General features: G+C 37.7%; 1 protein-coding gene across 1 annotated transcript in view; it reads right to left on the bottom strand.

Annotated features, from left to right (window-relative positions):
* Positions 1 to 23,717, bottom strand: part of LOC122790841 (lipocalin-like) — a 173,550-nt gene extending 149,833 nt beyond the window's left edge. Inside the window, exon 1 of the mRNA XM_044058479.1 lies at positions 23,567 to 23,717. Within this exon, the coding sequence (XP_043914414.1) occupies positions 23,567 to 23,662 (96 nt within the window). The 5' untranslated portion in view covers positions 23,663 to 23,717. The remainder of the gene's footprint in view (positions 1 to 23,566) is intronic.
* Between the last annotated feature and the right edge of the window lie 265 nt (positions 23,718 to 23,982).

The following is a 23,982-nucleotide window of genomic DNA, read 5'->3' as shown; positions in this document are numbered from 1 at the left end:
TGGTTTTGTCTAAGGCAGGTCATGCCTACTTAACCTGGTGGAATTCAAGAAGGTCGCTAAAGCTATGGACGAAGGCAAAACAGTGCACACTGCCTGCCTTGATCTGGCAAAGGTGTCTGACAACATACCAGACTCAGGCATTTGTACATAAAATGACAGAATTCTGTATTAACTCATATGTCTCCTGATGGTTAGCCATATGGCTCACTGATAGGCTACAGCAACGTTAGGTTAGGATAATCCATCTCCACAAAGAGGTCAGTCACTATTGCAATCCCTACAGTGATTGATTCTGAGGCCTCTCTTTTTTGGCATTTACTTCTCTGACGTCAAAGCAAACATCAAGGCCTCTGGCCATCTAGGCATGGTCACTGAATCCCCTAAAGAGACAGATACCCTTCAAGAGAACCTGAAGTAAACAAACTGGTGGCAGAGCCATAAGCTAAAAACTCAGTGTGGAAAAAATGCATAATAGTACCCTTTGGAAAGAGAGCCACCTCTGGAAATTACCATATTGAAAATACACCCCTAAAAGAAGGCCCACTGGTCAGGAATCTGGGAACACATGTTGACAGTAACCTGACCTTTGACTACCATATGTCTACTGTGGTGAGAAAATCGTTCTACATTGCATAACTTAAGTAAGGGCATAGCATCCTGGTCCAAGGTCATTGTGCTACTGTACTCTGCTCTCGTCACACCAGTTAAAGTACAATGTGTCCTCCATCATGTAGCTGACCAGACACTTGCAACAGCTTGAGACACCACAGAGGTTCCTCAGAGAAAGAGTACAGGAAATAAACAAGTCCTATGCAGACCATCTCTAAGCTCTATGGCTGTACTCTGTCTCCTACAGATGGTTATGTGGACACCTTTGTCTTATCTACAGGTCACTCTGTGATACTGTACTCTACAGGTCATTTTGTGATACTGCACTGCTGGATTTGCTCCACATCCATAAAACCAGTAGCATCAGAAATAACTATTCTAAGGATCTAAACCTGATCTGCAACATTAACAGGACATGTTGGAGAGAGAGGTATATGTCCCAAAGATTACCCTTCTCTGGAACAGTCCTCCCATCCATGTGAAGCAAAGATCATCCATAACCTTTTTCAAACTTAACTTGGACTAATGGATGGGAAATCTGAAATTTACCCCTAGTTAGGCACTTATGTCCCTAATGGTCAGTACAACCTGTGAATGCTTGATATTGCAACTGTAAAATTCCTTTGGGTACTGACACATCAGCAATATTTTCGTAAATTTGGGGTAAACATAGCTAGGCTTAAAATAACTCTTTTGAACAATAACCTAGTAACCTCCTGTGAGCATGCTTACTTTTTAGCAAAATCTTCAACTCACTTGATTTACTGATCACTAAATGTGTATCTGGTACTTATGAACTGGACTATACATTGGCTGCAAATTAGAGAAATTAGGGTAAAGATCAAAGGTAAGGTCAGAAACTGGATTTCCATAAGAAAAGGGTATGTCCGGGATCCGCCCTAGCACCAATGCTGTTCTTGCTTTATCATAGTGTCTTACTCATCCCCTCAAATTTCTGGTGCACTAAATACGCAGATGACATTAAAACTGGAATATGCATCACAAAATAAGAGGATGCCATTGTTATGCACTGATATATTACTTCCTTGTATACCTGATCAAATTAGAATAAAAAAGGTAATTATGACCAAAACTGCCATCGATACAATTGAAAATGTAGAAGTAGTTTTACTGTACTACCTGAATTACATTTTCAACTTGAAGTCTGAGATCTGTCAAAATAAGTAAATGAACTCGTGGAACTCTGAAGTGCTCTTTGTGACAGTATCATACTGAGCTACTAAATACATTATTTTTTATACCTGTTTTTAATGAATGATGGTCCTCTACTGACTTCCCATTGATAACTGCCTATCATGCCCTCTAACAACTTGCACCCAACACAGCTACCTCCTTTATCTCGCCCTAGTTACAGCTCTGATCTGGGGATACGAATAGATGTTGAAACAAAGTTTGTACTTCACATTGATCAAATTGTTTCATGACAGTAAAGTATGGGGCCTAGTCGATGTCATTAGTCACAACACTCCATTATACCACCTTAATCGGTCCTTTTCTCAAGTATGGAAATAACGTGTTTGGCACCGCAATTCTAAGCATCGAAGTAGGAAGATAGAATGTGTTCAAAATAACTTCATGTGCTGAATGGTTGGTTTGTGGGACATTTCACAGGAAAATAAACTAGGAGTACTTGGTTTCTTTTCTGTAAACTTCAGATTATATATGAAGGAGTGGTTTGATTTTCAGTTGCAAAGCTTTCAAAGTATGTGATGGTTTTAAAAACATACAGCATGATAGAGAACTTAGAGATACCAAAAGTACACTTAAGTGGTAACATTTTTAGACCAGCTCAAAATAAAAAAAAATAGTTTAGTCAGAGAATATTGGATGAATGGAAAACTCTACCTACTCAGGTAAGACAAACTATAACACTGGACAAATTCAAGGTTCTTTGGATAAATCTATAGGAAACAGGTTATATGCTCTAAATTAAATCAAGGAAATAAAGCCATTTTGACTTCTTGCATTGTGTCTATTATGCATGTTATGCCTGTAGAAAGATGCTTAGGAAGAGACCAGTTTTTCTCTTAAAAAATCAAAAACATTTTGGTTGTGACAAACCACAACAAAAGTTTAGTAAAAACTGCAAGAAAGACTGAGCTAATCCAGAGTCTAAAAAATAGCGAAGGACCAAGCCACGTCAATACAAGGCTTGAATTTTAGTGATAGTGAGCGCTTTCACAGCACCTTTGCTGCTTCATCAGACATTACAGAAAGAACCAAAAGACACCATTTTGAAAATACAAATCAGCCAATGAAATCACTTGGCGAATTCATCCTGAGTTACAGATTATAAAATGGATGTAATACATCAATAATATACATGCTAGTTGTGATTCTATGCATGTGGTCTATGTATGTCCTTCTGTGTTGGTAAAACGGACAGAAAATTCAAGGATTGTATTAGAGAGCATGTGTACAATATTAGCAGACAGAAACAAGTGCACTAGCTAAATGTGTCATGCAGCATAACCCCACACACTCCTTTAGATTTATGTTGATTGAGAAAATTGTGCTTAGTGAACAGGGAGGTAATAGAAATAGAACAGAAAAATCAGAACTCAAATGGATTATTAGGATGCAGGCTACTACAGGTAGGGGTTTAAATGATAAGATATGCATCAAATCCGTTCTGCAAGCTAGAGAGTTGGAGATAGGATGCTATCTATCTATATATATGTATATGTAGATATATATATATATATATATATATATATATATATATGGATTCACTTCATAAAATCAAAATACTGAAATCTCGAATTTCAGTATCTCGAGATCATGAAGCCGAAAATCCATAAGCCCAAAACCCCAGAAGTGCGAAATTTAAAATTGCGACTTCTACACTAAACATACCACAAACATACACCTCCCTGCACATACACAAACACCTACCCTACATACAAGCAGGGGGGCAAGCACCCCTGCACCTCCCATGTGGGGGGGGGCTGCACTCCCTACACCCCACTACTTAAATATACTTACTCTGAGGTCGCACTACACAGACAAACACACAAAAACACCACCACACAATCTACATTCCCCTCGCACAAACACATCACATTAACAAAAAACACAGACACACACTAAAACCCTACCCAAAACCCATAAAACACAAACACTTACCTACATCTCCAACCACCCACTCACACACCGCAACACCAGAGCCGCTAATTCAAAATCTCTGAACTTCGGGATTTTGAATTTTGTGCTTCTGGGGTTTTAGGTATTCTGCACTTTAACCTTTCTGGTCTTGAGCTGCTGAAATTCAGGATTTCAGTAGGTGGAATGGACACTCTAAATTGGCCCTAGGTGTGAATGTGTGTGCGCCTTCTGTGGAAGGTTGTGCACCGGGCTGGCAACTCGAAACCGTAAAACTCCACTACCAATCATGAGTGGACAGGTGATCCGCTGTGGCAACCCCTAACCTGGAAAAGCCGAAAGTAGTAGTAGTTAGAGATTCTGAAGGGAACCCATAGATATATATATATATATATATATACATACGCACACACACACACACACACACACACACACACACACACACACACACACACACTATATATATATTGGTCGAAAGTTGTTTGTTAATTTAACTGTTGAGGCTGCCCACTAAAGTGTGCTAGCCTGTGTAACTGATTTATTACTGTTTCCTGCATTTCTGTGTGCTTTCTATCTCAAAAACAAACCCCCCCCCAAAAAAAATATCCTTGTTTTCCCGCCTCTCCTCGACTAGTTTAGACCAGTATACAGGCTTTACTGTATTCTGGGCTGTGGTGTAGTTCCTGTGGTGTCCATTGCCTTACTTGGATAGAAGGAAGTTTCTTTGCTCACCAGTGGGAGTGGGGAGCCGTGAGCAGCCTATCTGTCCCTGAAGGAGTGTCCTCAGCACAAGAGCTTGTAGTAATTGGTTGTTTTGGACCATTTCTAGCTCTTTTGAAGTTCCCTGTTTAAAATCCGCATTTGCATGGCTTTGTGCGGTTGTGCAGCACCGGTTAAACTTTTTCTGGCTCTGCCAAGTCTGCTCTTCAAATTTTCCCTCAAGAAAGCTGTACTCTTATAATAATCTAGTCTAATCGCTTTATTATAAGCCTAGCACTTGTTCTCAAAACCTCTCTTCTAAGTAAGCACTTACTAACTAAAGTAAGCACTACATCCACCTACCTTCCCTGTGAGTACCCACTTCCCTTAAAGGCACAGCACTCCCTTAGAATATTCTAGCATGTCAAGTGGTAGATTGCTGGCATCCTCTCCAGTTCAGCTGGTTAATCTGGGAATCTTGAGAGAATGCTACAATTGTCTCATGTACCCAGACAACCCTCTCCTCCTCCCAACAAACACAAATACATGTGAGAGATGCAACTATATAGCCAAACTGGAGGCTGAACTCTCTCAACTCAGGACTGGCAAGACCAGACAGGAGGAGAAGATAACCACACACACACCAAACCCAGTCCCACATAGACCTACCACAACTGCAAACCAAACACATAAAAAATACAAAGACATACTTGGAGGCTCTAACAAAAAACTTACCAAAACAACAGAGGCTCCCAAAGCAGACACCCAAAAATCCACCACCTCAAAACATAACACATGCATCACATACTTCAATAAATCAGTGTGTCAAACAATCACAGCCCTTAAGGCCAAACACCATGCCTGATACACTAGTAATAGGTGACTCTATAGTCAGACACACTGACGTTCTGCTTACCAGGCTGAACAAGGAGAGGGTAACGGTGAGCTGCTTATCGGGAGCTAGGATCCGCCACATAACACACGCACTCAGGTCACTCCAAAGCAAGTACAAATATGACTCCGTCATTGTCCATGCCGGCGTGAATGACCTGAGATGTACCTCCCTGGACTACATGAAAAGAGACATAGAGGAGCTCTCTGATTATGTAGCCCAGGCTGGTATGACCCTGACCCTGAGCAGCATCTTGCCCTCACCAAGAATGATGCCACAATGCAAAGACAAGATGACCAGCTTTAATAATTGGCTCAAATACTGGTGTCATTCTAGGGGGAGCCAATGTCTGTCTGCTTGGGATGACATGCTGGACAAGCCACGCTGCTTCGCAAGGGACGGCTTGCATCTGTCACCACTGGGATTCTGGATATTGGCTAAGGCTCTTGCCTCCCCCATAGTGCCTTTTTTTGGCAAGGCTCAAAAGACAAACCCACCTCCTTAGAAAACAAAAATGGAAAAAAATTAAGGGTAATGCTGCTCAACGCCAGAAGTCTAAATCTCAAGATGCAGGCTCTCGAAGCACTCCTCAGTATGGAGGACATTGATGTCTGTGCAGTAACTGAAACCTGGTTCAAGGCTCCTGAGAGCACCCCAGTGCTACCAGGCTATACCTCGTATCATGCTTTTCGGCCCCAAAACTCGGACCAAACCAAAAAGAGAGGGGGAGTGTCCATATTCATCAAGGACACCCACACCTCCAGGTTAGTGGCAACACATGAAGCCTCAGAGACCATCCAGGTGCAACTAACCGTAGGCAAAACTACTATACAACTTGTAGCATGTTACAGACCACCCTCCTAATCTCAGGAACCCCACTCAGCCTTCCTGAAGACAATGGAGGATATGAATGTCTCACCAAACATCATCATATTGGGAGACTTCAACTACCCTAACATAGACTGGGTGCATTATTCTAGCCCAAACACCCTAGCCCAAAGGTTCCTGGAATTCATAAATTCAGATGCAATGGAACAGCTAGTAACCTCTCCCACAAGGGGAGATAATATACTAGACCTGATCATCACAAACATGGGGACAAAGTGCTCCACACCGGAAGTATACCCTTCACTAGTGAGATCTGACCACAAACTAATCACCCTGGATATACATATCCCACCTCCACCCCCAACACAAAAGACTACAGTGAAAAACTTCTCAAAAGCCGACTTTGCACTTCTTAAAACTGAGATGGTATCCTTTAAGCCCACTGGGACAGTGGAAACCACATCCCACAATGCAGAATCCTTCACAAATGCTTTCTATGGACATCTCTAAGAATGCATGGATCATGCAATCCCAAATAAAACCAAGACCCTCTCCACCAAGGGCAGGCATCCTGTCTGGTGGACCCCAGCTATAAACAAATTGTATAACAAAAGAAGGGAGCTACTGCACGTCAGAGCAAAATCCCATGAAGGGATGGCATCTCTGATCAGCACTAGTAGAAAGCTACGTTCTCTCATAAAAACATCCAAGGCCAACTTTGAGAGAAAAATCGCTATGGACACTAAAGATAACTACAAGGCCTTCTTCAGCTATGTTAGAAACCTGGGCGGAAACCCTCAGATATGTTCAGAGTTAGTTAACAATGACAAAAAATACACTGAACCCACAGATATTGCCAACATTCTGGCAGACAGGTTCAGTGCAAATTTCTCCCCTCCCTCACCCCCAAAAGAAGAAATACTTATCCCAGCTGAATGTAACCTCCCTGTCATCTCAGATGTCCAGGTGAGAACTGCCGTCAGCAAAGCTAAAAACACAGCATCAATGGGACCTGACGGTATCCCGGGTTGCGTGCTACTTGAACTCCAAGAGGAGCTAAACCCGCACATAAAAATGCTATTTAACCTTAGCCTTACTACAGGATATGTACCTGAAAACTGGCGTACTTAACCAGCCTGGTCTGCAAAGCTATGGAAAGAATCATTATGGAACTAATAAACAGAGACATTGGGGACTTAGACACTTGATCCCATCCAGTTCGGCTTTGTAAAAGGCAGATCCTGCCTTTTAAACCTGGTTGACTTTTTCGAAACCGTCACTAGAGCCATTGACGAGGGCAAAGCAGTCCATACAGCCTACCTGGACTTGGCTAAAGCTTTCGACACAATACCCCACTCTGGCATTATAGGCAAGCTCAACAGCTTAAATGTAAATCCATATGTCAGAAGATGGGTGGCAAACTGGTTAAAGGATAGAACCCATAAAGTCAAAATCGCTGGAGTCATGTCAGACTCGGCCAGTGACAAGTGGTGTCCCACAGGGCTCTGTCCTGGGACCCCTCTTTTTCGGCATTTATTTCTCAGATGTGAAAGCAAACATGGAAGAGTTGTGGCTGACAAAGTTCGCAGATGACTGCAAACTAGGCACCATAGTCAATACACCAGCTGACACATACATCCTACAGAAAGGCCTCACTGAAACGGACAACTGGTGCCGGAGTCATGGCCTTAAACTAAATGCCAAAAAATGTATAGTCATCCCCTTTGGGAAAAACAAAGTGCCCACAAATTATCACTTGGGCGGTAACCCACTGAGTACGGAAAAAGTAATCAGAGACCTGGGGACCCAAGTCGATAGTGACCTCTCATTTGACACCCATATTGCCAAAGTGGTTAAGACTTTCTACCTTGCCCACCTTATCATGAAGGGATTCTCATCCAGATCAAAGGAGGTCATTGTGCCCCTGTACTCCTCCCTTATCAGGCCCATGATTGAGTACAATGCCCCATTTGGTATGTGCCTCACCCGGCACTTGCAACAGCTAGAGAGACCCCAAAAGTACCTCACCAAGAGGATCAAGGGTCTCCAACATATGTCATATGCTGCCAGACTAAAGAAACTCCAACTCTATTCAGTAGCATACCGCCTACTCAGAGGTGAACTGTGCCTGACGTATAAGGCCATGTCCAATCAGGAATTGATGGACATGCTCCACCTCAAAAAATCCAAATCCATCAGAACCACGAGAGCTAAAGATTTCAACCTCAGCACAAATATGAATAGGACATGCTGGAGGGACAGATTCATAACTCAGAGGCTTCCCATACTCTGGAACAGAATCCCAGTTCATGTTAGGCAGAGCCCCTCACTGACTCTCTTCAAGAGAAATCTTGAGTGGATGGGAGATCGTAGGTTTACCCCAGGGGTCATCTCTGTGTCACTACTAGACAGAGGCACAGTAAACTAATTCTATTATGTAAGGGGGTCTTCACTGTCACTACTAGACAGAGGCACAGTATTCTAAATCTATTCTGTACACTTTTGTACCATTACATGGGGTGGCGAGAGCCACATCACTATGGCTAGGCTTATAAAGGCCCCAGGGCAGATAGCCTAGTACCAAACTATGAAACTATATATATATATATATATATATATATATATATATATATATATATATATATACACACACATACATACATACACACACACACGGATTTTATATATGTCCTTATATATGTTTTTTATTTATGCTTTTTTATATGTCATTATTTTTATATATGCTACTTTTTTATATATGTCACTATTTTGTACAGACCATTGATGTATTAGATCCACTTAGCTTCCAAATAAATGTTTCTTGTGTAATCAGTGCTGTAATTATTGTACCCAGATCCCCTGTAGTAATTTGCACTTTATACAGAACTATACAGTTTGTAATGTGTGGATATCAATTATTTGTAGTGCCATATTGAAATATGGAACACTTACTATTCACATTTTGTCAAGTAAACCTCATGGAATAAAAGCATCAGTGACGGTCTTCGCTGTGCAACTATAATTATCACAGACCTTATAACTCTCCACACTAGCCATGAAAACTACTAAAGTAAATCTCCTGTGCAATGCCACTGGAAAAAGACCTAGACTGAAGCAAAGTTTATCATTTTGGAAACTTTAAGCCATAGTGCAAGTCAGTGGTAGAAAGTGAGTTGAGCTGGTGACTAGCCTACAAAGCATATTAACATGCCTTCGTGTGGGACAGAGTGAAAAGTTAAAGCTCTGTCCGATATTGACATTGGCTGAAAAAAAAAACTTAGGACATTTATTAAGGTTTCAGAGAGTTTAATTGAACAAGGGACAGTTTTTATAAAAACTTGATATGTCAGTAGTGAATAGTGTTTGAGCAGAAAAATACTTTACAACTCAAATTATTTTTCCAGTAAGGATCCCAAACTAACTTATCTATAATTACTTAGTGTTGATATAATTTCTTTGATATGGAAGTTATTACTGTTGTTTTCTGTGACCTAGATACCTATCTGCTATTAGGGTATACTGACCTTAAAAGTAAGATTGGAGCTAAAATGCTTGACAAACCTTTAAAAGTATATTGAGTATTAGATCAAGACCATAATGACACCAGCATTTAACTTTGCCTTATAACAAAAACTACCTGTACTGTTTTACTAAATGGATAATTACATGTATTACTGTTAGCTGTTAACAGTGCCAAATGCTGTGTTCAAAAAATGAAAATGTTTGCTAAATGTTCTTACTAAATACATATCTTCAGTAATCAATTTACCATGTACATTAATACATAATTTACTGTTAATCTTCATTTTAGAACAGAACCAGAATGCCTTGGGATTATGGAGGTGCTACAGGTAGGAAATGACTTGTCTATTTTTGGAAAGCCCAATAGAGTTTCTTTAGCTGAATACTGCCTTCTGAAATCTCAGATAGTTAACTACAGTGGGGGGTACTTGTGGTAAACCTAATGATGCTGTTTCACATTGTATAATTCCAGTTTCACTGTCTTGCTGGATTTCCAAATACTTGTCAAATGGATAATGGACTTATAACTTTCCACAGAAACTATTCCAGCAAAAATCAGTAATTGTTTTCAAAAACATGCCAGACTGGAAGAAAAAATAAAGAAATGTAGTTTTGGTCCACAAAAAGAAAATACAGACACTAGACCAGAGATGTGATATAATACCTTTTATTGGACCAACTTAGGTTTTGCATTTGCTTGAGTATTCAAGCTGGCAAGAGCCCTTCATCAGGAGTTAAGTTACTGATGTTAAATGTGGTGGTTGTTGTGTCTTTTGGCTTTTCCTGGTTAGGGGTCGCCACAGTGGAACTCCGGTCCGCTAATGATTGGCAGTAGATTTTTACATGCCGAGTTGCCAGCTCTGACGCACAACCTTCAACGAAGGTACACCCATTCACGCATGTCTCCACACAGAAGACGCTCTGGCTGAGAATCAAACAGGACCACATCTTACTGTGAGGCGACAACGCTACCGCAGCACCACCACCGCAGTAATTTACTGATGTTAAATAGTTCTTAAATATTCACTCATGCCTGGAAATGAGAAATACATCTTTTATTTCTAATTGGCTAGAAAAAAAATTGAAAAATGCTAGTATGCCAGATTGGGTGAGTTAGGGAATCCCTTATATAAGCTAGATTTGCATTAAAAGAATTCCTACATGAAGCTGATGTGACGTTTATGTTGAGTGAACATCTCCGTTCTCCTATAAGGCTCCAGTAAACCTCAACATCGGATGGATTCTAGTATAATGAAAGAAGGAACAAAGGTAGTGTCTACTAATGGGTTACAGTATTTGGAAAAAGCCTCCCTCCAGATTCTTAGATGAGTTCAATATCAAGAGCACCCAGTTACAGTATTCAGACAATCTGCCTCTGGATTCTTGGGTGCGTAATGCATGTCTCTGCTAAAGCTGCGAGAATACATATTAACAAGCAGGATAACCTCTGTAAGTGATGCACAGCTTTTTTAAGATCGTCAAGAAATGCATTGCTGCTATGACATAAATTGCAGAAATATACTCTGCATTGCTAACCTGCACCTCAGTCCATATTTTCTCTGAAGTTTTAAAGTTACATTCTATACAAGGCAAAATTAAATTCAGAGATAGAGAACACCCTGCCACCCATTCTGCCTCAAGTGTAACTGACATAACCTTTGCTTCCTAGTTCACTAAAAATGACTGTCTAGTACCCAACATATTTCAATAAATGAATGAAATCCGATATCCACAAATGCCAGCATGGTTACAAAATCAGTATATTACTTCATCTTATTTTATTGTAACACCAATATCTACTGTATTCTTGCTGTCATCCTTTTCTTAACCATGTAGGTGGATTAGTCTAACAAATCTTTTCAGCCATGATCTAGGCTACAGGGCCAAGCAAATACTTCAACTTTCTTCTTTTGGTTTTCCCGGTTAGGGGTCGCCCCAGCGGATCACCTGTCCGCTCATGATTGGCAGTAGAGTTTTTACGGTGTCGGGTTGACAGCCCGGTGCCCAACCTTCCATGGAAGGTGCACACATGCATGCACTCTCACCTAGGGCCAATTTAGAGTGTCCAATCCACCTACCGCATGTCTTTGGGATGTGGGAGGAAACCGGAGCACCAGGAGGAAACCTACGTGACCATGGGGAGGACATACAGACTCCGCACAGAAGACACCCCAGCCAAGGATTGAACCAGAGAACCTCTTGCTGTGACGTGACAATGCTAACTGCTGCACCACCGTGACTGCCCTAAGTGAATACTTTAACAATAGATAATAAAATAAATTAAATATGAATGCTACTGTGAAAGTTACATAACTTTAAAAATAGACATAGAAGGAATATGAATGGCATTAAACCGTTTACGTGATTAAAGGTAACATGAGTGGACAAGCACAATGACAGGTGGCTCAGTGGTGCAGGGGTTAATGTTACCTCACAAGAGGTTCTCCGGTACGATTTTTGGCTGAGGTGCCTTCTGTGTGGAGTCTGCATGAACTCTCTGCATGTGGGTTTCCTCTAGGTAATCCGATTTTGTCCCACATTCCAAACACGTGTATCTGGAGTGTTTCTTCCCCTTGCCTCCACTGAAATTAGGCTCTGTCCTAGTCGGACATTTCCAGTCAACAAATGTTAAATAAATATTTAAACTGGTGCAGAGATGATGTGCAAGAATTAGGCTAATAGGCAGGTATGAAACTGAAATATGCTCTAAAAAGAAGCAAATTGTTTGCTAAAGTGAAGTGAGTCACAATTTTTTTTCTAAGGAAGCAAAGTTCTTTGTAGAAGGTATAGCGCAGAATGCCTAGCTAAGTTACCCCTCCCAAAAGTATAACAGTCAATGCATAACCAAATTACCCTTCCCAAAAGTAAATGCCTATAATAATCAAGGTAGTCTGACGCCCGCTCGTTAATTCAACAATTATTACCATTGCTAATGTGGCAAACTTTAGACTTATAGCAAGTATACTATGATTTTCATCATCTGATTAATTCAACACCCATCGTGACAGCAGAAAAGTAAATTATAGTGATGCTTAACATTAGAGGTGCGGGGTTACCTTTGTTCCTGGAGTCTTGGCAGATGTCTCTAAATCAATTAAATTTGTTCTTTTTAAATGGATGGGCTGTGAGGGATTTCTTAAATGAAGATAAACAATTGTGTTTGCTGACGGTTCCCATGGATGTTATTTTATATTGCAGGTGCTACTTTGGAGAAAATATATAAAATAGTAATGGATGATGGTTGCAGCTGAAGACAATATCTCACAGTTAGATATTCTGGAACTTTCTGTAGAATGCTCATAGGAAACATAATAAAGAATGTGCCCTCAGTTTAGAAGAAAAATATCTAAGGGAAGAGTTGCATGAAATAATTGTGATGGACAATGATATGAAGATCAATGAAAGAAATAATTACAGAAAATCAGTAAAACCTAGAATGTTAGAAGTCCGATAGAACAAATGAACAAAGTAATTGAAGGAATTCTAATTACAGAAAATCAGCAAAACCCAGAATGTTAGAAGTCCGATAGAACAAATGAACAAAGTAATTGAAAGAATTCATAATTACAGAAAATCAGTAAAACCCAGAATGTTAGAAGTCCGATAGAACAAATGAACAAAGTAATTGAAAGAATTCATAATTACAGAAAATCAGTAAAACCCAGAATGTTAGAAGTCCGATAGAACAAATGAACAAAGTAATTGAAAGAATTCATAAGACTGTAGTATTAACTGAGAAACAGCTGGAATGGAATGAGACTGGAATAAAAGCCTTTAGCTGTTAACTACCCAAACTTGTGCTTAGCAGGTGCCAGTCTCTCCTTTACGGGACAAGTCTTTTGTACTTTCACAAAACATCTGCTGCAAACACTGTAGTTTGGTTAATAATGCTTCATTAGATGTTAACACTATTCAAATATGGTCTTTAATAACAGTGCTGATCTGCAATTCTGGATAACAGCCACAGTGATGATAAATATATCCAAACTTTCTGCACGCATATTCTGAGAAAAGTGTAATTATAGGGAGACTGCATTCAGGCTTGGTGAGAAGCACATTGATGACTGCAGTCCATCTGGCTTCAGCAATTTGCACTTTGGATGCTTATCTGGTAGTTTCCACCATGTTAATATTTTGTCAACTGTAGCTTTAGTGTGTGCTTGAAAGGAGATGCTTGGGTATAAGTTAATGGCTAGATTTCTCTGTTATATTACAAGTAAATATCTTGCTTTCTGAAGCTGTCTATGTGCACTCACTGATGAAAGCGCTCAATAAATTGTGAAGTTTTGTCAACCAGGTGTCTCTTCCATGGCTTTGTTCCTAGTTTTTGGTGTTTTGCTTTCAAAAATATTTAATTAATTTAATAACTGGAGATTGACATTTTAAAATCACTTTGACTGAGGTGTTATTTGTTATGAGAATAATCAATCAGTCAAGACATAGGGAATCATCCAAACACTGGATCCATCTTAGCTTGGTTTCATCAAGGGCAAGCCATGCTTACTCAGCCTGGTGTATTTTTTGAAAAGGTCACCAAAGCAATGGATAAAGGCAAAATGGTACACACCACATGCCTCAACCTGGCCAAAGCTTTTGACACAATTCCCCACTCAGAAATAGTAGAAAAGCTAAATAAACTGGGAATAAATCCCTGTCACCCACTGGATCGCCATCTGACTCGCAGATAGGACACAGGAAATCAAAATAGGGGAAATTATCTCCATAAAAAGACCAGTCACCAGTGGAGTCCCTCAGGTTTGTATGCTGGGACCTCTCCTGTTTCACATCTACTTTTCTGAAGTAAAAGTCAATGCCAAAGGGCTCTGGCTGACTAAGTCTGCAGATGATTGCAAGCTAAGAACAGTCATAAAATACCCAAATGACTTAACCATCCTGCAGGAAGTTTTGTTCCAAATAAATAACTGGTGAAAAAATCATGGACTGAAACTAAACACCAAAAAATGCATTATTGTATCCTTTGGAAAGTCATCGATCTGAGGGAATTACCACATTAACAATACTCTCCTAAGAGATGGCCCAGTCATTCAGGATTTGGAAACTTATGTGGAAACTGCCCTAGCTTTTGACCAATGTGTCGACTGTTGTTGCCCATTGTAAGAAAGTCCTTCTATATTTCACAGCTTATAAACAAAGGGATTGTGCCTAGATATAGAGATGCCTTTGTCATTGCCGTTTACTCATCCCTCATTAGGCCAGAGATTGGATATAATGCCCCCTTTGGCATATAGCTGCCCAGACACATGCAACAACTGGAAGGGCCCAAAGCGATACCTTACAAAAAGTATAGAAGGCCTAAGCATGTCCTTCATAGAGTGGCGCAAAACCCTGTCATTTTACTCTGTATCCTACAGTCTGCTAAGAGGTGACCTATGATTGACATAGAAGGGATCTTTCAATACAGTACTGATGGACCTACAGCAAATCAGCAAGTCAAATGGCATCAGAAATGCTCTGTATAGGAATGTGAACAGGTTCTGCAAAATTAACCGAATAATTTGGAGGGATAGGTATATCTCGCAGAGGATACCACTGCTCTGGAATGGTCTCTCCATCCACATAAAACAAAGTTCATCCCTGTTCATATTCAAGCATAACTTAGATCTATGGATGGGAAACAGAAAATTTACCCTAGGACTGTCCCTGTACTATTAACGGACAGAAGCATCTCGTAAATGCTTTATCCTAGTTGTGTTCCTTCAGATTATTTATGGTATAATCCCAGTTATTTTCATTTGGGGTAATATATAAGGGAAATTGGCTATGCTCAAAATGGCCTACAAGGGCAGCTAGCCTAGTACTTACCTATGAGAAAATACTCATACTCCCAGACTTTAAAATATCTCACATTAGTGACGGGTACCTTCTAAGCACTTGTAAGATCTATATTTAAATGTTTTTCAATGAGCAAGCTAAGGAAATGGTGATAGTTGCAGCTTTGTCAGTTCTAAATTTAAGTCTTTTGTTTGTTTGTGTCTTTTGGCTTTTCCTGGTTAGGGGTCGCCACAGCGGAACTCCGGTCCGCTAATGATTGGTAGTGGTTTTTACGTGCCGGGTTACCAGCCCTGATGCACAACCTTCAGCGAAGGCATGCCCCATTCACATATGCCTCCACACAGAAGACGCTCTAGCTGAGAATCGAACGGGACAATGTCTTGCTATGAGGCGACAACGCTACCGCAGCACCACCACAGTCTTTTGTAAACTGTAATATTATGCTTATTAGTCATTGCAATGAGGGAAGGAGAAATAAGATTTTGTCACCACAGGTGTTTAGAAATAAAAAAATTGAAAATTTCCTGTTAAATGTAATGAATTTTACAGTCATGCAGACAGGAAATGACCTTGTCCCTATTAATTCTAAGCAACACATTAACACTATATTTCATCATGAAACATCCTATAAACAAGACGTCACAGAGAATAGTATTGATGCTGAATTTTCTGTTGCTCTGAAGGTGGTATCTGATGCACAAAATCTAAAATGTTATATTAATGCACCTAGGATTTATCTGAACAATATCCAAAGTATGCAAGTATACTTCTGAATGCTTTATACCATTCTACTAAGCTGTTGCAGATTATCATATATTGACAAAATCTCATAAGATTTTCTTTCATTTTCCATGACATCCTCCAAGTTGTATTTAATGGTATCAATATTTATGGTCTGATAAATATTATTATTAATACAAGAGCATGAGAACTCCCTCAGCTAGAACTTTTCATACCATTCATCTAACAATATAAATGATTTCTAACTGGTGTATTTCATATAAGGACAATCTTAATAAACTTATTGACAAACATCTGTTGAACTCTAAGAACTTGTACCACTTAAGTATATTTTTACGTTGTTGGCTATGAGCAGAGAGAACGCTATTGTTATAAAACATACTGCAGACTCTAGTTTAACAACGCTGTTATCTATCAAATCATTTACACAGTAAATATTAAAATTCTTCATAATTAGTGTTCAGATGATAATTCACAGTTAAGTTGGCCTATTTCTGAAACTCATTGAAAAGATTAACTCTTTGTGGCTTCTGGGAAAGCTTAAAGGTCTGTTTAACATAAGCCAACAAACAAGTAATAGCATTACAGATTGTTTGACAGTCTTTCATGACACTGGACAAACTCTCATAAAACTGTAGAAATGAGCAAACCAAACCACTTTAATCAAGAAACCAGTAACCAGTGTCTACCCAGAGTACTTTAATCTTGCACAAAACTTGCCTTCTGGTCAGTTGGACCTTTCAGGTCCAGTGCATATAGATCATTTAACTAGAGTAAATATATTGCCATTTGAGGAGGTGAGAGCATCAATTCTGCACTGAATCTAAAGAACTGGTGAATTTTGGAGATACAAAGTAATATTTTCAAAGTAACTTAAACATAACATTCAGTGAAAAAGTGTCTATTCAGATTCTCAGCAAAGCTCTACCCTGGTAAAGAAAATAAATAGATAAATATGCTCATTCATATTATAATTATGATGTCAGCAACATTGATTTGAAATCCTTTATAAAGCCATTATTTTATGGATAACCAGTTACTGCCAAGCTTTCGTATCATGAAAGCAAAGGTAAAACAGAGCAAGGAAAACTAACAAAAAAAAAAAAATTATTTTGCAGTTTATACTACCATAGAAGTGAAGAGGAAATGGTGAGACGCAGGTTAATTGATAAAGGCAACACCAAAGTATACAAATATGCTTTTATGAAACAAAAACATATTTAATTTCACGGAGTATTTCATGCTTCCTCAGAAACACTCAGAAGCTCTTTGGCATATCATTTCACAGTCATATGGAATAATGTCAAACCACTGTTACCTGCTACCTGCAACAGTTTTCTTCATTGGTAGTAATAACAGTAGTACACGTTGGCAAGACTGATTTCAAATAAGCACCTTTACCCAAGTCTTGTACATGAATTAATGGAAAGAGTAGATTCACTGAAATTAGAGACAGTGACCCTTACTCAAGCACATCATCACAACTCGTGTTTCTTTTTTTCTGTTCTAAGAAATGAAACGGACAGAGTTAAGAGTGTTGAACCTTCCCCAAAAGAAGAAAAAAATGTATAGTGATGACTTAAATGAATTTGGTTATTTCAGTGAAATGGTTTCAATCATGAATATGTGGGATGGTAAGCTGACAACGTTTAGGGATAGTAAATAAAAAAAAAAGATGAACATTTTGAAAAATTAAGAACTGTTCAGCAAATTGAACTTGTTTGTGTTTTGGAGGACTGTACCCCAATCCCACTACATGATGCAACAAATTCCAAGGTCCAGCTTATCCCTAAGAAAAGCATCCAATTGTTTTCACTTCATCATTACTGATCTTCCATCCATATCCTGTTTGTGGCATCCCTATGGAGTGATGACTGTCTGTTTGCTGACATTTAAATGGTTATTGATATGTGGTTGGTTGCTAATCTTCAGTGTCTCTATGTGAAACTATTTTATGGCATGTAATATTACGGTTAATCCACAGCTACAATATTCAGAGAAAAGGAAAAGGTGATTTTAAAGCTTCCTTTTTCTAAAACCTTGTGTGACCTTGGAGGTAATATATTAGGGGATAGTGTGGTGGGTAAACAGACAGCCTATGTTGATGGTCCTGAGGGAGGCAAACTTACAAAAATAATGCTTAATATTGTACACATAATTTTTATGTTGCAAGTGTTGAGCTCAAATTATTTTTTTGATTGTAATGTTTTATATGCAGTGTTTTGCAATATGATGTCCATAGCATTTGATTAATCATTACAGACCCTGTGAAAACAGTTGGGTAAGCATTCTACAGCCTCCCTAATTTTTAAAATAAATCCACAATTTTTTCCCATGCTAAAACTGTTTAGTAGCAGATAATCCAAATGTTGAGGAATGGAGAAAAACCAAGCAGCATAAATGTTCAAATATTTATTCCACAAACGATCCAAGTAGAAAAGTTAGACCACATACATCAAAGGGAAAAACACGGCATGAACGCTATTCCTACAACTGCGTTTTCGTTTTTATCACAAAACTTCAGAGAAAAAACAGAGAGGCGACGCCGGCTGCCATAGAGAGAAGACTGGAGGTAGTTTCGACCCAGCCAGTACGCCGAATATATTGAAAGACACTTCTAGCGTGGAGGCAAATGGGGCCAGAGATAAGCGAGATAAGAGACCACATTGTGTTGCTAATGGGAAAGGTACTGTTATTAATTTACAAGAATTAAATGATTGGCTATTTTACAAATTCGATTTTAAAGACAGCAAAAGTGAACCTAAAGTGCAAATGAACAATAGCACTTACAAGGACAATATTAACACACTATATAGATTAATGAATAAGCATAGAAACTTGAATATTGAAAATGCATATTTAACAGAATGTATAGCTAAAGAAATTGTGCCTAAGGGGTTAAGAATTTATAAATACCCCAATAATGTTATAACTGATTCTGTGTTTCATAAAGAGCTGTTAGAGATTTTTAACAAATGTGGAATTGAAATGTTAAAATTAATGGTGAGGGAAAACACTAGACTACAAGAGGAATTGTATAAAGAAATAGAAACATTAGATAAGTGTATTAGGAATGACTTACTTTTCTCCATTGAAGAAGAAAGAATTAAGTATTTCAGTATCAGAGAAGACATAGATAAGAATATGGATGAGTTAATAAAGAGAAAGATTAAAAAAATGGATCGTGATTTATATGAATACCAGCATAATTTGAGCTACCCTGCCCCACCAAATAGGAGAAATCAGAAGGATAATTTTTATAAGGAGAACAAAAGGGTACCTGGTGAATTAACTGGGGAACTTGACCCACATGAGACAGAATATGAATACGAAGAGGAATTCCCTCCATTAAGGAGGTCTGAAAGAATTATGAACAAACAGGTTGACAAAGAAAGAAATTTTTATGGGGGGGGGGAGGGGAAGGGGGAAATATTAGCGGAAGTCAATAACCCCTTAAAATACCCATCCCCATGCTCAGAAATTATCATTCATGAACATAACAAATGGACATATAATAATTTCAACATTTACAACTATAGCTCATTAATATTAGAAAAAGATCATTTTAATTTATTCTCTAAAGGTTTAAAATTTATACCATACATTAGAGGGAATATTACTAAGTCTTTATTGGATATTAAAGTATTTTTAAGAAAAATAAATCTACATTTTTTATTGTCGAACCCTATAAATAGGGCAGATTCCGTGTTAAGAAGGAAATCCACTTATAACCCCCGATGCACCCCCAGTTAAAATGTTTTGAGAAGTTGATAGAGAAAGAAATTAGAAAGGAAGAAATAAATACTATAAAATATACAAACAACATGGGGAAAAATGAGAAGAGATTGTTGTATGAAATAAAAAATGACTCTAATTTAAGAATCATGAAGCCGGATAAAGAAGGAGGAGTGGTTATAATGGACAAGGTAGAATATGACAGTAGAATGTACAAGATTTTATGGGATGATACTAAATATGAATTAGTATCCAAAAATGAAATAAATATTGCATACAATAGAATAGACATAAACTTGAATGACATGTTATATGAAGGGTCTATTGATCAAGATACGTATCATTTTTTAAAGGTAGAAAAAACAAAAATCCCTTTAATATTTGGTATACCAAAAACTCACAAAAATGAGATAGATCCACCTTTAAGACCCATTGTCTCGGCGGACGGCTCTAAAACTCATACATTAGCCAAGTTTGTTGATAATAAGACTAAAAAATTATGGGTAGAAAGGAAACAAATCTTGAAAGATTCTTGGGATCTATTGAAAGTTATTCCTGATATAAATGATATTGATAACATAATTTTTGTTACTATAGATGTAATGGACTTATTTTCTTCCATTCCCTATAAAGAGGGTATAGAATTTTATGAGGAAATTATATACGAAGATAAAAATTTGACCAACAAGGATAAACAGGCATCTGTCTGGTTAATGGATATGGTATTGCAAAATAATTTTTTGGTCTTTAATGGTGAATTCTTCAAACAAATACAAGGTGTGGCCATGGGGGCAGCATGTGCCCCCACCTATGCTAACCTGGTACTGGCCAAGTGGGAGGAGAAATATGTGTTGGAAAGTGCATTTAGATCATATTGGGTTTTATACCACAGATTTCTTGATGACATAGTCCTTTTTTGGACAGGAAGTATAGAGAAATTAAATGAATTCTTAGAATATCTGAATCATACCACGAGTTTCTTGAAATTCACTTGGACAGTCTCTAATTCTTCTTTAAACTATTTGGATGTGGAAATCTATAAGAAAGGTAGTAGTCTAGAAACCAAAGTGTACAGAAAGCCCACTTATTGTAATACATATTTGCACTATGACAGTGCGCATCCTACGCATTGTAAAAGGAATATTATAAAAGGCCAGTTTGTGAGGGGTAGCAGGATGACCAGTAATGAAGAAGATTTTATGAGGGAATGTGATCTACTAGAAAGTATGTTTAGAGATCGAGGCTATCCTGATAAATTTATTAAAGAAATTAGACCAGAAGTTGAAAAGGGCAGAGGAACTAGATTCATACCTATAGTGAGGGGATCTGCAATAGAAAGTACTTTAAATACAAGCAAGACTACAGACAAAAGACAAGAAAATTACCATTTAGCCCTCACCTTGGAATATAATGGTATTAATAATAATATAAAACAAATTTTTTATAGAGAATGGAATAGGTTTATTAATTTAACTGATATAGAGAAAGCAGAAAGCATTCCGGCAAAAGTGGTATACAAAAATGCACAAAGCCTAAGAAATATCTTGGAAAATAAAAAATCCAATAACTCAAAGGATAAAAGGAAAAAAGGTACATATAAATGTGGCAGATGTGCACAATGCCCATATGTACTAAATGGCAATAGTACGAACATCATGAGTAGGAATAGATTAATAATAAATGAAGAGTATTATTACAACTGTGATTCTATGGGGTTAATATACTTGGCTGTTTGTAAAATCTGTCATTCATTCTATATAGGGAAAACAGAAAGGAAACTTAAAAGGAGAATTTATGAACATCTCAACGATATTAAAAATTGTAAGGAGACTAATGCCCTTTATAGACATACTAAGGAATGCCCGGAAGCTAGTTTTGTATTCACAGTTATTGAACATACTGAAAAAGATATAAGAGGTGGACCTTGGGAGGAAAAGATAGAATATAGGGAGCTCTGGTGGCAAATCACACTAGAGGCTTATAATCCACCGGGTCTGAATGAATACACAAGTATATTACCCATTTTAAAGTTAAGGGCAGCTAAATTGTAATATATATTTGAATGCATTTTGTAATTTGTGTCTAATGTAATATATTATTTATACATAAGATTTTAAGTAATGCATATTTTTAAATAACTTTTCACTTTTAGGCGCTTTTAGCTATACATAAATAGTAGAAATGAATTTATTTAATTTATTGTTTTGTATTAACATGTATACATTCTTCAGCATATTTATTCTTAAGTGCAATAATGATAAATGGCCATTAGAGGGCATACTAGTATAAGTTACATTTACTATCTCATTTTTAAACGGTAGAAACCTTACACTGTTTTTAATTTTTAATTTTCATGTATTTTAATCAAATGGCAATCACAACAATATTAAAGAATTCATCTAAGTTATATAAGTTTTATAAAAATGGTTTTAGGAAATGTTTAATAAAATTTTTTTTAGAAATTTGGAATATTTAAAATAATCATGGTATGAATTTGGAGGGAAATATTTTAATTGATTAATTAACTGGTGTATAAATAGAGGATGAATTAGTTTAACAGAAGACATCTGATGAAGTTTTGTGATAAAAACAAAAACGCAGTTGTAGGAATAGCGTTCATGCCGTGTTTTTCCCTTTGATGTATGTGGTCTAACTTTTCTACTTGGATCGTTTGTGGAATAAATATTTGAACATTTATGCTGCTTGGTTTTTCTCCATTCCTCAACATTTGGATTATCAGTTTTTTTCACCTCGCTTTTTGGGTTCTTGTTTAGTAGCAGAATTACAGTACAAAGATAAATTTGTTTAGTTTAGTAGTACAAGTTCCACATTTCTTTCTGTTGCAGTCAATTTTTGCGTGCACTAACAAAATTCAGGGTGGCTTGTATTTGAATAGTGGACGGTCAAAGCATTGACGATTTTCTATCCATAGTGCTAGACTAGGGACACACAGCTTATCCCATCAAGCCTGAGCTTCTCAAACATAACTTTATCTAGTATGAAATTATTCAATATATTCTTCTGCTTAGAATTTGCCAGCTCCAGTCAATCACATTTTGGTTATAACACAATTATTTCTAATAACTTTAAAAAAATGCCAGTATAGCATGAATATAGCATAGGTACTTGAAACAGAATTCTGAAGCTTGGAATTCTGAGAATATATATTCAAATGGTATTGAATGTAATATGCTGATTAACATTGCTTACTAATGGATGGTCTAAAATATGCAAAACTGATTTATTACTTGATTTGCAGTGAAGCACTTCTTTTCATCTTGTCTGTCTTTTTAAAGGAGACATCATCTGCTTTGGATATAATTTATATCACCGTTTCTTGCCTTTGATAATATTGTTTTCTCTCTCTCTGTGACAGTATAGTCACAGTTTCAAGTAAAGGTAGAGACTGTTATGATTTCAGAGATGAATTTTACTTTAAGTATTCTATGGATTTGCAAAATAACGTCAATGAAAAATGTTTGCAGAATGGTGTGTAGTAAATGAACATTCTCAGTTGTTATGGGACAGTCCTTAAAAGTTTCCTAACTCCTACGTACAGTTTTGTCATGCCAGATTTCATGTATTGTAATCCATGCATAAAGAAATTGGTGGAGCTCTACATACCTTTTTGATGTTAAAATTCTCTTTAGCTTGCACCCTAGAGCAGGCAACAGTGGTGCAAAGGAGGAGAATTCCAGCACATGCTAGTATAACCTTCATCTTTTCTGCACTTGTCAACCACTTCCTAATATTCTGGCAATGTTGTTGTGTTTAAATTATAACCGCTGCAGCTATTTATAAAGTGACACTAAAAGGCCTAGCCAGTGCATTTCTTTAATAGATTTCCACCCAGTTACTTGTAAAGAAGATAAAAATCTTGGAACAAGGCCTACTTTAATTGATTTTGAGCTACTGTCTTTTGGGTCAGACTGCTTTGACATGACCACAGAATAAATGTATGCCAACACGGTAACTTTTTGAATGTGTCAACTTGTTCTTGGAAAGGTCTACATTGTATTTAGCATAGTTGGTGAAATCAT

The sequence above is a fragment of the Protopterus annectens genome, chromosome 16.part0, assembly GCF_019279795.1.
Source record: "Protopterus annectens isolate FY-2018-M chromosome 16.part0, PAN1.0, whole genome shotgun sequence".
Taxonomy (NCBI): Eukaryota; Metazoa; Chordata; order Ceratodontiformes; family Protopteridae; genus Protopterus; species Protopterus annectens.
Note: the sequence above shows the minus strand (reverse complement) of the source record. Positions and strands in the feature narration are given on the sequence as shown.